This window comes from Rhipicephalus microplus, chromosome X (assembly GCF_043290135.1).
Source record: "Rhipicephalus microplus isolate Deutch F79 chromosome X, USDA_Rmic, whole genome shotgun sequence".
Lineage (NCBI taxonomy): Eukaryota > Metazoa > Arthropoda > Arachnida > Ixodida > Ixodidae > Rhipicephalus > Rhipicephalus microplus.
In genome coordinates this window covers 152,425,296-152,441,947 of record NC_134710.1, presented here as the reverse complement: position 1 = coordinate 152,441,947, position 16,652 = coordinate 152,425,296, and the positions used below count along the sequence as shown (strand labels likewise).

General features: G+C 44.2%; 1 protein-coding gene across 1 annotated transcript in view; it reads left to right on the top strand.

Annotated features, from left to right (window-relative positions):
• The first annotated feature begins 361 nt into the window (after positions 1-361).
• The window catches only part of LOC119176893 (uncharacterized), a 210,143-nt gene continuing 193,852 nt past the window's right edge, over positions 362-16,652 (top strand). The window contains exons 1-2 of the mRNA XM_075878015.1: positions 362-512; positions 10,743-11,089. Coding sequence (XP_075734130.1) covers positions 10,824-11,089 — 266 coding nt within the window. The 5' untranslated portion in view covers positions 362-512; positions 10,743-10,823. The remainder of the gene's footprint in view (positions 513-10,742; positions 11,090-16,652) is intronic.

Sequence of the window (16,652 nt, the reverse complement as noted above, 5' to 3'; positions counted from 1 at the left end):
GGAGGCAGATTATGGCTGCATACACTTAACTCTCGTTGTCAAGCGATACAGAGCGGTGCGCGGTATTCCGCTCCATCGAATAGAGGAAACTTGCTTCGCTCCGCCGCCTAAACCTCCTCCAAACGTCCTCCGTGCCTCTTGAGTAGTCGTAACGTGCCGCCGCTTTTTAAAACAGCGAAAACGCGATCTTCCCTTCGCCAGCGCGCCCAGAGCGTGCCGAGCGACGAGGGGGCCGTGCCCAAAGGGTGGAGGAGGGAGGCGCGGCGAGGGAGGCGAGGCCGGGAGGAGCCGCGGGGGAAAGGGGGCGCAATGGCGAGGAGCCGCTACTAGAGTCCCATCCGGCGCGCTTAGGAAGGAAGGAAGCACCGGATTGGCTCCGGAGGAAATTCCGCCCGGCGCCGGGGGCGCACAACAACGCGCCGCCGACGCGAGTCGAGCCCGACGGACGGCAGCAACCACGGCCGGGACCCCTCGCGGCGGCCGCCACCAAGCACGCCCCCGACCAGCGCGTGGTGAGTACGTCGCGCGGGCAGATCGTGGCACGAGACGCGTTAGCGTCAAGACGTGTCCGCTCTAAGGTGTAGACAAGGTGTCCCAAAGCAGCTGCCTGGAGATGGACTCGCGTTTTCAACGTTCAATTGCACTACAACCGGAAGTTTGCCGTTACACGAGGTCAGTCGGTTATCGATTTCAACATCGTCCGCGTATTGTGTGAGCTCTGCCGTAAGCTAGTTAAAACTTGTCTCGAAATGCAGTGACATATTCAGTGAAAGTATCACTTCCCACCATCTCTGTCGAAGGAAGCATTTAAGTACTTTGCCGCGCATGCTTCATCTTTGGTTGTTCAGGGCACGAAGGAAAACGCGCCCTAAGCATCCTCAGAGATGACAAAATAGATTGTGTTCTTCCTCTCAATTATTTCAAACCGTTACGTTCACAGCTCTTTTCCTTTCAAAAGTCTCTTTATCAAAGCAGATCAGTCATAAGCGTCATTCACGATAAAGCAATGTTCGAACGACTTTATATACGGCATAGTTGTACTGGCATTGGTGCGGTTGGTCACACGATGCAGCTCGTTGCATGCGACTAGCAGAAAGTGAACAGGAAGAATTAATGTTACTTTCCACCGAGTACGCCCCTTTGCATTTGACAATTCTTATCGAGAAAGTTTGATGGCAGCCAGGTGAACTTCAATGACTTTTTGCTGCAGATGAAATAGGGAGTTTTCGAAAACAGAAACGTTATGCATTTGGGCTGCACTTTCTGAACTCTGTAATGTTCCGTACGTCATATCAATGAAACTGTCAATTTTATCACTGCTCTGTGGATCTATAGTACGATTTCAAAAAAAGAAAAAACGAAAAAAAATTGGTGTATTTTATTGCGAAAATACTTCCTGTGTTGCTTCACCTCGTTCCATCACAGTTTATTTGAATATTTGCGTTGGTATATACAGTTCACTTCAGGTGAAGGATACCTGCTATAACAAAGCAGTCTAATTCATTTTCATATTACGTGAACGGCTCATAGAACATTTGACATTACGCGACGGCAAAGTTTTCTGCGCCTTTTCCCACTAAAAGGGATGAATACTTCTCCAATTGTGACTTGTGCTTGAGGTGAAGCTACCCACCCAGTGACACGTAAGGAAATATTTTATTTGTCGCTCCTTTGGGGCAAAATTCTGCAGGTCATTCGAGTGAATAAATACGACATGTTCAGTTAGTTTACACTTAAATTACTGCCTTGGAACCGTGCAACCTCATTAAATGTAATAGAGGGGTTGAAAAAAAAAGAAAAAAACAAGAAAGAGAGCTGACGCGGGGTACTCGGTATGCAAGTTAAGGCTAGATATATGGCACTCGGTGAACTTTCAAGACTGGTGCATACAAATCGAGCGTATAAGACAAGTGTTGCTGCTCGCGCTACACACTTGTTTAGCTGGTGCCAAGAGAAAAACTAACGATGAAAACAATGTTGTCGATACATGTCACTCGTGAATGTTTGAAGAAAATTATCAAAATCGGTGGTTGTTCTGCGTGCGTATAGTTATCATTGCTGGCGGTTTAAGTAACATTGTTTTACAGTCAGACATGTATATATAGAAAGGCGTTATTACAGAGATAAGAGACAGATAGATAAATAGAGAAGGAAGGCAGGGAGGTTAACCAAGCTTGGCTCGGTTGGTTATTACGGCTTCCGAACAACTTGTAAGCTTAGTAAAGGTCAGCTGTATTAATTATTCTTTGAAAAAAAAGTACGCGTGGCTTTTCTCCAGCTTCCGTATACGCAGCGCTGGCAGTTTATAGCGCGTCCAGATATTTCTTTTTATTCTAGTACCGCTACCACGTTTTAAGAAATAATAAACGTTGGAGAAAGAACGGGGCAATGGCGTGTCAACATTCCACTTTTTCCGAAAGATAACGTATAACCTTGAAACACAAGTGAATTAACCAGACTGGTAAAATTGTAGCATCAACTTAATGTTTTAGAGGTTCTTGTGCGACGGATGTGTGTTCGTAAGTCCATGTGGCTCGGGTAGTGGCGGCGCCCGTTTTGGTTTTAGCAAGAAGAGATCTGTGTTTTTTCTAGACCTTGGTTAGCAAGTCAAACTTCTTACGGCATGTCGCCTGACATACGCGCCGAGGATGAATGAAACTTGAAGACCGTATATCACATGTCCACGTGATGTGGACAAGAGATGCCAGCTCCCCGCGTTAATTGCAGGTACTTCCATAACGTGCAGGGTGTACTTTTCTGTGTACACATTGATGTTTGGAAATGTATTTGTATGCGGCGCCAGTCCGTGGCCCATTTAATACAGACGAGAATTCAGCCATTCGTATTCCGACGAAAATAAGACACGATGTCGTCAATTATAGTTTTACTATTATAGTTTTACTCAGCACTACTCCTGTAGCTATGGTACGCAGTAAAAAATTATGAGTAACTGAAACTAAAATAAGGCTTTTTTTTCGGAAAGGGAGTATAAGGACCGAAAACATGTGATGTCTCTTTGGAAACGTCTGCTAAACTATTCGGGATACAAATGCATGCGTAACTCTTTGTCAAGAAAGAGGCAGTGAGAGAAAAGGCACGCAACAGAGATCAAATTGGAGTAATGCCCTTGCAGCTTTGTTTAAGCCAGCCAGTGAATGCATGGTGTTATTTCACAACATACAAAACACACCTTTGCATCATTTTTACGAGCGTTCTGATATAAAAATCAATCAGGAGAGTAGTAAGACTGTGCCGGTTCACAAGGGGAGCAACAGTGCGGATTTGCAGCATACAAAACTTTCGCGCTCATCCAGATCCCTTTACCGTTATTTATACGTATAGCAATGCAAAGGGCAACCATTAAAGTCCGTCGCCACCTCCACGCATGCATAAAAATTTTTACGAAGATCAATAGGCAGTATAGTCAATGGGCAGGTGCCCATGACTGCTTCACAAGTACGACCCGAGTGTTGAATGCTGCTCATGAATGAGGCGGTACGTGGTAGCGCAGATGTACGCCTCCGACTCGTACTTGATGGCGTTTTTCGGCCCGTATAAGCCAAGTGAAGGTGCCGTGTCTTAGTCTAATGGTTTGGCAATCAATTTGACGCCACTGTTTTATAGCATCTTAAAACGGGACCACATTACTGTATATAGGTGGCGTCTATGATTTCTATACGGGAAATTGTGCGCTTTCGGAGCTGTAAATTGCGGTATTTGCGTGCTTCAGCACGGACGCCATAGAAAAATACGGCGATCGTCGTATACATATGTACCAGCCGGGTGTGAATTACGCTTCCACCGGAGCAAAAGAAAGGGGCAGCAGCTCGTTTCTTCGTAGTTTTACGGCCTCGAGACCAGGGCCTCCCCATCACCTTTGTGCGGCCCGGAGACCGAGCCGGAAATGTGCGTCCTATTGTGACGGTGTCGATCATTCGTCCTTCTCATTTCACGCGAACGGTCCGATAAGCGAAACGAAGCGCTTTTTTTTTTTTCGTTTCTTTTACACCATGTCGCAAGAAAAAAAGGCCGTTTGGTGAAGGGGAAGTGCCCGAAACACAAGAGACGAAACGTAAGAAGAACGTGAATACGGCTTCTGTTTGGAAAAGTGACGTTGGCCCGCGCTCGCACTCAGCTGTGCCCCTCCATGAACACATCCAACAATCGGGCGAACAGTGAAAATGTTGCTGATATAGCGGCACCCTTCCTCCAACCCGTCCGGGTAACACGACGGAAGTATATAACGTGAGGTAGGCAACGCTGGGGCCCGCGTGTTATTCTAGCGATAAGCGCGCCATCGAAGGCACGGCTTCTTTTTGTTTCCATTTCCGGTTTTAGAAGTGCGGACAAGCGCTGCGCATCGAAACCGTTCCTCGCCGAGTGCGAGCATGCGGCGGCGCCAAAGCATGGCCCACCTAATTATGCACGAAAACAGGCTGTAACGTTGGCACAAGCGACGAAGATCGGCTATCCAAAACTTCGTCATTACGAGACACATACGCACCTGAGCGGCCCTACCGCGGTGGTATATAGTGGCTAAGGTACTCGGCTGCTCACCCGCAGGTCGCGGGATCGAATCCCGGCTTCGGCAACTGCATTTCCAATGAAGGCGGAAATGTTGTAGGCTCGTGTGCTCAGATTTGGGTGCACGGTAAAGAATCCAAGGTGGTCGAAATTTCCGGAGCCCTCCACTACGTAATCATATAGTGGTTTTGGGACGTTAAACCACACGTATCAATCAATCAAAGCACCTGAGCGATAGCTTGTTGAGTAGCTATAGCCCTTGTTCACCCCCCAAATCGTAGACGTTGTAAAAGCAATCGTAAAGACGCACGTTTGTGAAATAGAGAGAGCAGTGCTCGATCGTTCCATATGGATATTTCAAGGCGTACTTGAATGCACACCTGATTGAGCTGGCTTGTGTTGTACAATACGAAACGGAGAAAAATATAAAAGAAAATGTTCAAGGTGTTCATGCATGGAGTTTACTGATATTAGTTGTTTTGTCCCATTATCCAGCAACGTTCGCTCGAATTTGCGCTTATATATATATATATATATATATATATATATATATATATATATAATGACCCCAGCATTTTTTTTTCTTAGTAGAGGCCCGGCCACAGCACATGGATGACCAATGTCTTGGACGATTGTGTACGTAGCATGCACCGGAGCGTTAAGTTGTTAAAGGCCAGGAATAACGCAAAAAAGACCCCGCATCCACTAAAACGTTAACCAAATAAATTATTAAAGCTAGAGATGCTAGCTGTATCTCGATGCAAACCCTGTCACACAACGTTTATAGAGAAACGTATACGTATATATGATGCGACACACATCTTACAAACACCTATACACAACTGATGTGCCATAGCCAAGCAATATTCACAAAAAAGTGGGCGTTTCATCATCATATATAATAATCATGATCAGCATCTGCTATATCAACGGCAGGATGAAAGCCCTGCTGCCCAGATTCGCCAAGTTTATGCGCACCGTCTTCACAAACAGCATTGAATAGCATTTATATGGTCGTCAACTCCATTGCACTGATATTTCAGCATCTTCAGCAAAGTACGTAAATCCGTGCTTGTTCCCGAAATATAAATCGCGTACCTTTTCCTCTCTACCTTTATTTCTTGCATCACCACAATATCAAGCAATAAGTATCTAACCTCGAATGACGGCTAAACTGCTCTGATTTTTAAGTGGGAAAGACAAGGAACTGTGTCTATTTCTCACTTGTTGCTGGAACTTTTTTTAACCAGTTATCGTGATCGGACTTCAAGATACCGCATATACAGGAGAAGAAAGCCTCCTATGCAGTGGTACGTCCTTATTATGCAACGAGGTTTGGTCAAAACAATCGAGTCATGTTCACCAATCAAATACGCAGAAGTAGGCTATACCGATAGCACCGAACGCTCTAAGATCACATGCACATTGAAATACCATATTGCACAACTTTAGACAGGAAGAAGCCGTCAGGGATAATGAGTGTTTTTTTTTTTTTTTTCACGGCCTCTCTTGTCAACAGAAATCTAACTGTACTCTAGCTGTCTTGTCAGTAGGGGCGATCACTGGGGCGATCAAGTACATTTTTAACAACAATATTGATTTACTATATAAATAATATTAACAAAATAAAATATTAATAATAATCAATAGTTTATTAAACCTGCTCTGGAACTATAATGAGGTCTTTGTGTGGGCACACGCAAAAATATAACAATACAAACAACAATTCAATACACACTTTTCAGAAAAATCAAATAAAGAGCTAAAACACACAGAAAAACAGCGCGAAATGAGAGAATAAAAATACAATGTGAGAATCATGGAAAGGAAGTGAACAGTAACGGGAAATATACCCAACTGTGTTGAAACCTTCCTGTAGGACGGAAAAGGGAAGACTCTGTACATTGTGAAAAACTATTTTAGGGCAGTGCAGAGTTGAGGCAAAAACAATGACAAAGGACTGTGAAAAACATCAAGATCATGAAAGTTAACATTATAGAGACTTCGTAATTTGCTAACAATACAGTGTTGAAAAAAGTTTGCGCGTGCATAAAAAGGTGGATTCTCTCTGGTTTACACAACTAAGATGTAAAGGGCAGGATATCAATCCGTGAACTAGTTTGTAAAGAAATAATAGGTCAGCGCGATTTTTAGGCAGTGATGTGATGGCGATGATAATAATCTGACAGTGCGGGAATGAGATCTAGAGTCATTTCAAGTAAAACGATGATTGCAAATGCTTCTGAACGCTTTTTTGGACTCCCTCAATGGCGTCACTGCCACACTTAGCGTTTCCATTCGAAATAACAGATGCATATCTAAGTTGAGGAAAACATATAGCGGTGTACAATTTGTTGAAGGCTATAGGAAAACTGAATTCTCGAGAGATTCCACAAACACAGCCGAGAGAACGAAGACCACGCATGGCAGCATGATTAGTGTGAGCAGAAAATTTTAGCATGCTATCAAAAAAACACTGAGATCTCCCAATTCAATATACCTTACTTAAGGACAGGGTATTGTCAGAGTATGGAAATGACACGATGGATGTTTCGGAAGATATACTCATGAATTCGGTCTTTGAGGTATTCAGACAAAAGTTATTCCTATCACACCATTCGTAGAAAGAACAGAAATCTGACTGCAGCAAGCGACAGTCGTTGACTCACTGAATTTTCATAAATATCTTAATGTCATCAGCATACAAGAGAAAAGAAGAATAACGAATTGCAAAAGAAACATCGTTAGCGTAATTTAAAAATAATAATGGGCCTAATACCTACCCTTGAGGGACTCGATCCACTAGTCGCTTTGCACAAGGAAGACAATTTGCCACTTTACGGAATCTTAACATACTCTATTAAGCAGATAGCTGCTGTGCAGGAGATTCACAACAGACGAGTAAACATCAAAATTTGCAAGTTTAAACAAAAACAGTGAGTGGCTGACTACGTCAAAAGCCTTGCTCAGGTCACAGTAGACTACATCAACTTGTCCTCTCCGAGAAATAGCAGAAGAGATTTGCGTCATGAAACTAGGAAGATTTGTGGTATAGTTCAGCGAATAGGGAGAAACCCGTGTTGATTAGGAATTGATGAATTATTCACGCTAATATACAATATGTTGTGAAAAACCAACTCAAAGATCTTCGATATGGCACAGAGTAGAGCAATGGGGCGATAATTAGAGACGTCAATTTTTCAGCCTGACTTAAATACTGGAAATACATGCCTTGAAATGTGGAAGAGTTCAGACAGTTGTTAAATATTGTAGTTAGTACTGGGGCAAATATACCACCATAAGCCTTTAGTATATAATGGAAGGGATGCCATTTTGGCCACACGATAAGGACGGTTTTAAGCACTTAATGGATGAGCATATGAGCTTTTCATCCAGCGATAGAGCACAAGATATGCTAACTGCCTTGGGCTGTTGTACTATTTGGATTCTAGAGTCTGATACCTTATAAACGGATGAAAAATTCTTGGCGAAACAGTCAGCGACGGCATGCACTTTCACACCATTCGAGTCCAGTAGCCTGAAGGGCTCCCCACTTTTACTAGACCTATTGCGTACATACTTCCAATACTTAGCTGGCCTGTCAGAAAGCTTTTTTCTAATAATGCAATATATGAACTGCAGTGCCGTTTGTATAGGCGTTTAGAGAGAGCTCGGAAAAAGTTTAACTCTTCCTTCCACTTGCTGAAGAACACTTATAGCCTTCTTGTACGGGCGATGTTTATGCTTCAGTGCACTTATAACTTAAGGGGAAAACCAGTGTAGATATTTACGATAGATATTGAACTGACAGATATTTACGATGTTTAGGTGTATATTGTGGCATAAACTGATGCAGGCTGCTTGATACAAGCTCCATGAACTGCTCAACTTGTTCATCAACTTTCAGTAACCTAGGACCAATCAACGGCTGACAAGTAATGATAAAAGCCCGTGTAGTCCCCTCTCTTTAAAACAAATCTTTGAGATTGGTTAAAATGACTGCAGTAGCTCGTAGTTTCGGCACATACCGATAATCTTACATTAAGTGGTGGGTGGAGTTTGTCAGGACGAGCAAGATAGATGTCGGGGCGTGAAACTTCAACGGTTTGATCGTTTGACGGACCGAGGTCCAAGACGTTCTCTTTGCAATTGACGACTGTGCTATGTTGCAGTAGTGAATTAAACGCCAGAAAATCCAAGAGCAGACTGCACTTTTTCTTGATGAAGAGATTATAATGAGAAAAGGTAAGCGCACTCTAGTCAATTCCAGGAATATCGAAGTCACCAAGAACAATAATTTTGTGCTCACCATGAGACGAAATCACACGTTCAATAGAAGACATGGCATCTTCAAGCAAAGTAGGCGAAATACTGTGTGCTAAATAAAAACGTTCAATCAACAACTTTTCTCGGTGCTCCAGGCTAATATCTAACCAGACAGATTCTTCGAAAAATATTCCATGTTTTTCCGTCTAACAAATTTCAGTGAACTGTCAATGCAAATCACCACGCCACCGCCTTTCTCTTTGGTTGCACTGAAATCTTGGTCGATGCGGAAGGTGGTGAAAGTGGGGTAAAACCTCAGATGACAGAATTCCCTGACCCAGCCAGGTTTCAGAAATAGTGATAATAGGAAAAGAAGAGGAAAGAACATTAGCGAAAAACTCGTTTGTCTTGGTACGTAGACCACGAGCATTCTGGCCACGTTACGCGCCACTTTCGACACTTGGCACCAGCTCAAAGGGATGAAGCTAGTCGTCGTGCAGCACCCCACAAGAAGTCTTGAAGAGGCATCACAGAGGCCCCATAGAAGGGTCAAAAAGCGCCGTTGAAGCAAAAGGAGCGAGATTCACACTTCAGAAGTTGCAGCAATAGTAACAATTATAAAATTTGGTATACGAGAAGGTAGCAAAATGAGCGCTAGTGCATCATGAGTGTGGTATGTAGTCATGTCCTTACATGACACGCATCTCATGATTATCATGTTTGTACATGTAATCTACCTTCGTCGTCCATTCACGTCCCGTAATATCATATTTTGTACATGTGAAGCTCGCGAAATGGCCGTGAGCGCATCATGAGTGTGGCATGTAGTCATGTTCTCACGTGACAGAATCTCATGATTAACATGTTTGCACAGGTCATATTCCTTCTTCGTCCATTCACGTCCCGTAATACCAAATTTGGTAAGTGCGAAGCTATAGTGAAACGACTGTGGGTCCACCATGATCATGGCGTGTAGTCATGACTTACATGACATGCATGTCATGATTTTCACGTTAGGGTCTATCACTTGTGTTCGCCATGCAGTTATGTCATACCCTGCCTGTTTTGCAACATGTCATGTGAACGAAACCACCGCAAGAGCAGCAAGACCATGAAATGTTAATCATGACATTCATGACATACGTGTTATGATTTCCATGTTACGACTTGTTACTTATGCACGTCATACACTCATGTTATGCCATACCAATTTCGTAATCGATACCATTATCGAAACGGCCAGGAAAGCTAAAAGTCGTAGGCGGCTGGATAGATACATAGATAGATAGATAGATAGATAGATAGATAGATAGATAGATAGATAGATAGATAGATAGATAGATAGATAGATAGATAGATAGATAGATAGATAGATAGATAGATAGATAGATAGATAAATAAATAGATAGATAGATAGATAGATAGATAGATAGATAGATAGATAGATAGATAGATAAATAGATAAATAGATAGATAGATAGATAGATAGATAGATAGATAGATAGATAGATAGATAGATAGATAGATAGATAGATAGATAGATAGATAGATAGATAGATAGATAGATAGATAAATAGATAAATAGATAGATAGATAGATAGATAGATAGATAGATAGATAGATAGATAGATAGATAGATAGATAGATAGATAGATAGATAGATAGATAGATAGATAGATAGATAGATAGATAGATAGATAGATAAACACGCTTAAAGTCACTGAAGTTCATTAAGAAATACTTCGCATATAAAACGTTACATCGTACAAGCCTTGCTGCGGCAAGCGAACGATGCGTCAGCGATGACCATGCGTATACCGAGTCACCTTGTTCAGGATCAAGCGCGAGTATATCCGTAGTATGCCATATCCGAATCAGCTTCATGTGTGTCGGTGAGCCGGCAACCTTTGTAATAGAAGAAGTCTGGCTCTCAGTAGCATCGCGCGGCGCAGGTACCTGTGTGCGAGTAGCGCGCCGCACAGACACGGCCCGCAGCCGCCGGCGCACGTAGCCAGAACGCCTCGTGCGGGGGCATGCTGGAGGCGAGCAGCGCGTGTCCGCTCGGCGACTTGAACAAAGTGGTGAAGCTCGAGGAGTGGGCTGCAGTGGCAGCGGCCCCGCCGGGCGCCTACCGCTACCCGCACCACCATCTGCACCCGCCGACACCGCAGCCGGGACCTGCACCAAGTGGCCGACAGGTGGGACGCTACGCAACCTGCGCGGGGGTGCCCGGGGAGCCGACACTCAAGGGCTCCCCGGGTCCCGTGGACTCCTCTCTGCTCGCAAGCTTCAGGGACAGGTGAGCCTCACTCAACGCTTTCTTCTCAGCAACTGTTCAGCTAAATGGTGAAATTTTTAGCCAGTCGTGGTAGGCGACAAAGCAGTATACCGCACTACACGTATCACACACGTGATCCAATGCACCGGAACCCATATACAGTGTTTATTTTAAGAATGGGACCCACAACGCACACCTGACAATGAATTGGGAACAAGTCATGCATGAATTCTTGTTTGATTGATAATTGATGTGTAGGGTTTAATATCACGAAACCACCATATGATTATGAGAGACGCCGTAGTGGAGGGCTCTGGTAATTTCGACCATCTGGGGTTTTTCAACGTGCACCCAAATTTGAGCACATGGGCCTACTACATTTTTGCCTCCATAAAAAATGCAGCCGCCGTTGCCGGGATTCGATCCCGTGATCTGTGGGTTGCATGATTGTTTAAGCAGTAATGTTATTAAGACGCAAGCTGGTGTGCACGCCAGACAACTGAAATGTTTCTGCATATACAGAGTGTTTCCGCTAAAAAGCACCAAGCAATAAAAAACTAAAATGAGTGCTACGCGTCTCCAGCTAGCGCAGTATTGTTTTTAGCTGTATGTAGCACGTCAGAATATTTTTTTTTCGATCCGCCAAGCACGGTAATTAACAAAGATTGCTTAATGAACCTTTTTGAATACTGACTCTAGAGAAAAAAAAATCAATACAAGACTTGTAGCTCTTATCCAAAATAACAAAATTTTCAAGTTCCAGTAACATAACAACGCTGGTTAATTTTTTTCCAGGGTTTGTTTCAAGTGTGTAAAATTCAAAAAATACCAGGTGATTGTCGCCTAACGCCCGGTGCTTTCAGTGCCCTCTAATGTAAGTTGAACGAATTAGCGAAGGCTTCTCGCGCACGAAGGTCGCTTGAACAGGCTATCGTGACTACGATGGATATTAGGCGATGGTTAGATGGTACTATAAAGCAAAGGGGGGGAGGGTAAAGAAAGAAAGGAAGGCAATAAACTTCGATGAAAGAGCGGCTGCCACGTGCATTGCGATACGAGACCGGATGTGGCATTGGGTGCAGCGCAGACGTTTTACAGCGAAAGCTGCTATGAGATCACAACTTGGGTCACGCGCAGTGCCACTGCCGCCGGTGCCCGTAACTACATCAAGTGAAATTAAAAAAAAAACATAGCACTAATGGCATCGTGAGGTTCGAACACAGGTCCGCTGGGTGCCTGCTCAGTATTCTATCACTAAGCTACGCTGGTGATTGTGACTTGCGGGCAAACTTGCCTTAGGCAGGCTTGATGTCGGGAAAGCAATCGCGTTGATACGACGTATCAATCGCTTTAAAGCAGCGAAAGAACAGCCATTCACCGCACAATGCGAATAGTGTAACGAGTGGGTCATCGAATGCTCCAATTCATTACAGAAGCTTGTTCTTGTTGCCCTAATAACGGTGGTGCATACCCACTTCAGCCATTATCCCTCATCGTCGTCAGCCACTGCATGCACCATTGGCACAATATTCCTTGCCAGTGTTTAGCTGATACCACGCTTCTCAGACGAATGACGAAAAGTAGCATAGTGGATTCAGGTCTACTACCAAAAAAAATTATTATTAATGCCCTAGTGGGCATAAAGCAAGTGTGCTTGCAGTAGTTACCCAATGAGTGTTTTGAAAGGCTCTGAAAGGCCGCTCTTCCTTTCGATGCGACTTTGCTGCACCTTCCACGCAGGCATGGCGGTTTTCTTTTTTGTTGTTGTTCCTGTTTTTTTTCCGCGGGCCAACAATAAACATCATGGTGGGGGAGAGGTTGACATTTTTTATAAAGGAAGGATATAACAAGCACGATGGGAATATGTGGTGCGCAGTTTTTTTTCTTTTTTTGACACGCTTCGACAAGGGAAATTTTTAGTCTGGAACGATGTGTTTCAATAATGAAGAACGTGCGAATATGGTTCTCGCCCTCGGCTGAGCAAACAGAAACAGGAAAGAGGCGGCAAGATTATTTCTCAGATGGCACTTAGGAATTCGGGTAAATAGTTCGACATTGGTGCGAAATTACGAAATGCTCGTTCAGAAAGCAGCGTCAGCGCACAAAAGGTGTAACTGAGTCTCTTAAAACAGAGATTCTTGCTTACATGGCAGCCCGTTCCCACGCAAGCGTGCGCGAAGGAAGTCCTGAGACTGACGTTTCCAGGAGTAGTGTTTGGCGCGTACCCAAGAGCAGAAGACCTCACCCATACTATGTTCACATGCGTCAACAGCTGGAAGACGGAGATTTTCAAAGCCGTCTGGACTTCTGCAACTCGATACTCATACAGGAAGAATCCCGGCTTCCTATAAAGAACATAATCTGGTCCGATGAAGCTCGCTTCTCACGCAATGCCCAAGTCAATGTTCACAATTCTCATTACTGGAGCGCTACGAATACTCACTGGATGTTGTAGTCACAACACCTGCAGGTGCAGTGGGCTTTCAGTGATTGGTGCAGCGTTTACCACGGTAAAATTATCGGCCCGGTCATTCTTGATGGAACACTCACCACAGAACGCTACATCGGCGAAATACTAAATGGCCCACTGAGTGACTTCACCTGCAACTTCCTTCTACCACAGCTTGGGAATACCTGGTTCTAGCAAGACGGAGCTCCTCCGTGCACAGCTGCGCGCGCGCGGACTCGAACGTGGCTTGACCGAGAATTTCCCGAGAAATGGATCAGCCGTCTTGGACCTGTAGAGTGGCCCGCAAGACCCCCAGATTTTACTCCGCTAGATTTCTTCTTATGGGGATATATTAAAGACCACGTCCACACCGAAGCGACAACAACGCCCGCAAGACTGAAGTCTAAAATAGCAAATGTGTGCCGCTCTGTTACTCCACGAATGCTCCGATACGCGACAGAAAATGTGCTGACTCGATGTGGATTGCGTATAGAGGCTGATGGAGGGCTGTTTCAGCACGCTGTGTAACTGCCCATGACGTCACAATAAAAGCACTTTGGACTTTACAATTACGCTGATCTCTTTCGAACACCTAGCTTTTCTACTATTTAATAGTTAGCTATAATAGCACAGAACAATTTTTTATTCGTTCTGTTTGTTTATACGCACTGCGCTCTAACCGACGGGTACTAAACATGAATTTCTAAATGGAGGCGAAGTACGAGCAATAACCTTTTGAACCCACAGCCAATCGTGCTGTATTTCTTGCAAGTATCCAGTAGAGCCATCGCACATAATCGATGCAGATATGACAAAAAAATTTTCTGAGATAATTACCACTGAAGTCTTTATATCCTTCTTTATCAAAATGTCACCCTCCCCCCCCCCTCATTATGTTTATCGTTGGCCCAAAAAGAAAAAAAAATGTCTGCGCTGCACTGGATGCTGCCTCCGGTCTCGTACCGCAATGCACGTGGCCGCCGCTTTTTCGTCGAAGTTTATTGTCGTTTCTTTCTTTCACCCTCTCTTCTTTTTTTAATGGTACCATCCAACCATCGCTTAATGTCCATCGTAGTCACTGATAGCCTGTTCAAGCGACCTTCGTGCGTGAGAACCCTTCGCTAATTTGTTCAACATACATTAGAGGGCACTCAAAGCGCCACGCGTTAGGCGGCAATCGCGGTTTTTTTTTTATTTCGTACACTTGAAACAAAATCCTGGAAAAAAAATTAACCAGCGTTATTATGTTACCGTAACTTGAAATTTTGTTATTTTTTTGGTTAAGAGCTACAAGTCTTGTATTGAATTTTTTTCTCTAGAGTCAGTATTTAAAATGTTCATTAAGCAATCGTTGTTAATTACGGTGCTTGGCGGATCAAAAAAAAATATTCTGACGTGCTACGTACAGCTAAGATCAATACTGCGCTAGCTGGAGACGCCTAGCACTCATCTTTAAGTTTTTATTGCTTGGGGCTTTCTAGCTGAGACAACCTGTATATCTACCTTTCAACTTCTTCTGTACCCCCTGCATTGGCACCCCCCTCAGTGACAGCTGCCAGACTGCTCACTCCTCCTTTCTCTTGTTTCCCTTTGGGTTGTATCAATGTTTCTACATGAAACTATGAACGCAACAACGAAATTATGTTAATTAGGTTTTCTTGTAAAAGCTTGGGGTTGAATATTCGCCTGTTCGATACAGACGCCTAGCTATTTTTTACGGTGGGTATGTTTCGGGAAAGGAATATCCTTGAAAAACAACCCCACCATCTCCACTAAATGAATTATGATGGCGGAGCTGGCTCGAAACTAATTGAAAGAACCCGTGAATTCTCCTTGCAAGTCATATACCATCATATATAAAGATGACACGTTGTTATAGGGCTTATAGTACGTGTACACTAGTATATACACAAGATGTGATCATTTACATATTGATACAATTATATACAAGGATTGCGTTACTGTTTACAATACTGTGGGACGCGTTTTACTGTGAAGGTTAGAATTTTGTGGTCGGCAAGGGGATCCAGAATTAGAGGTGGCAGCTGAAAATTGGAGAAGGCCATTTCGATGCAGGTACCGAGTAGAGATTCTCTTCCCCCCGCTTGCATGCCGCCTCCGCTGCGCGGGCTCTCACTTCAGGGTCTGCCTGTCGACGAGAGCAGCGCAAAGGGCACATAATGCCTTACGGGTGTGTAGTGGGTACCTTGCTTATCAGCAGAATGACGAATAACACAGTGGCGTAGTGGGTGCTTCCCTATACTGCATGCAAGTTATGGTGGGCATGTAGTGGGTACAATGCACAGTTGGGCCTCTTTGCATATACGCGCCAAGAGACATGCCCCAAGCATAAGAGGCTCGGCGAGCAAGCTCTTTAAAAAATTAGTTGTGAGGCGGAAGCCCACTCATGCGGGAGCTTGCAAGTTCCCACCGGTGCTCACTTCACCAAGTCACCCTTCTTAATCTTTAACTGGGTGTAACCAACCATCAGGTCAGAGCTTTCAACCCAGACGCACGCTCTTCTACAAAGCACCCAGTGGCCGAAACTTGTGCGTCCTTGCCCTTCCCGGTTTGTGATATCGTTCCTACCCTGTAAGCATGCTTTAGTTTCTGGAGAGTTATGGTCATGTTGCTACCCCCACGCTTCCCATTGCTTCTTTTCATTTTTTTTTGGTATGCTGTCTGTGATCTTCTGAATCGTCTATGCCCTTACGGCGGCAGGCGAAATGATCGCTCATAATCACCGAAAACATAGGCTAAACGAAGCAGGCTATACTTGCTATAACAGAATAAAATAAACAGGTTATAGTTTGAGCAGACAGACCAAGAGCGAGAATATTGATTGATTGATTTGTGCGGTTTAACGTCCCAAAACCACCATATGATTATGAGAGACGCCGTAGTGGAGGGCTCGGGAAATTTCTACCACCTGGGGTTCTTTAACGTGCACCCAAATCTGAGCACATGGGCCTACAACATTCCCGCCTCCATCGGAAATGCAGCCGCCGTAGCGGGGATTCGATCCCGCGACCTGCGGGTCAGCAGCCGAGTACCTTAGCCACTAGACCAGCGCGGCGGGGCCAAGAGCGAGAATAAACACTTTAATTATGTACTTGGGCCCGTTTTTGGCTGCCC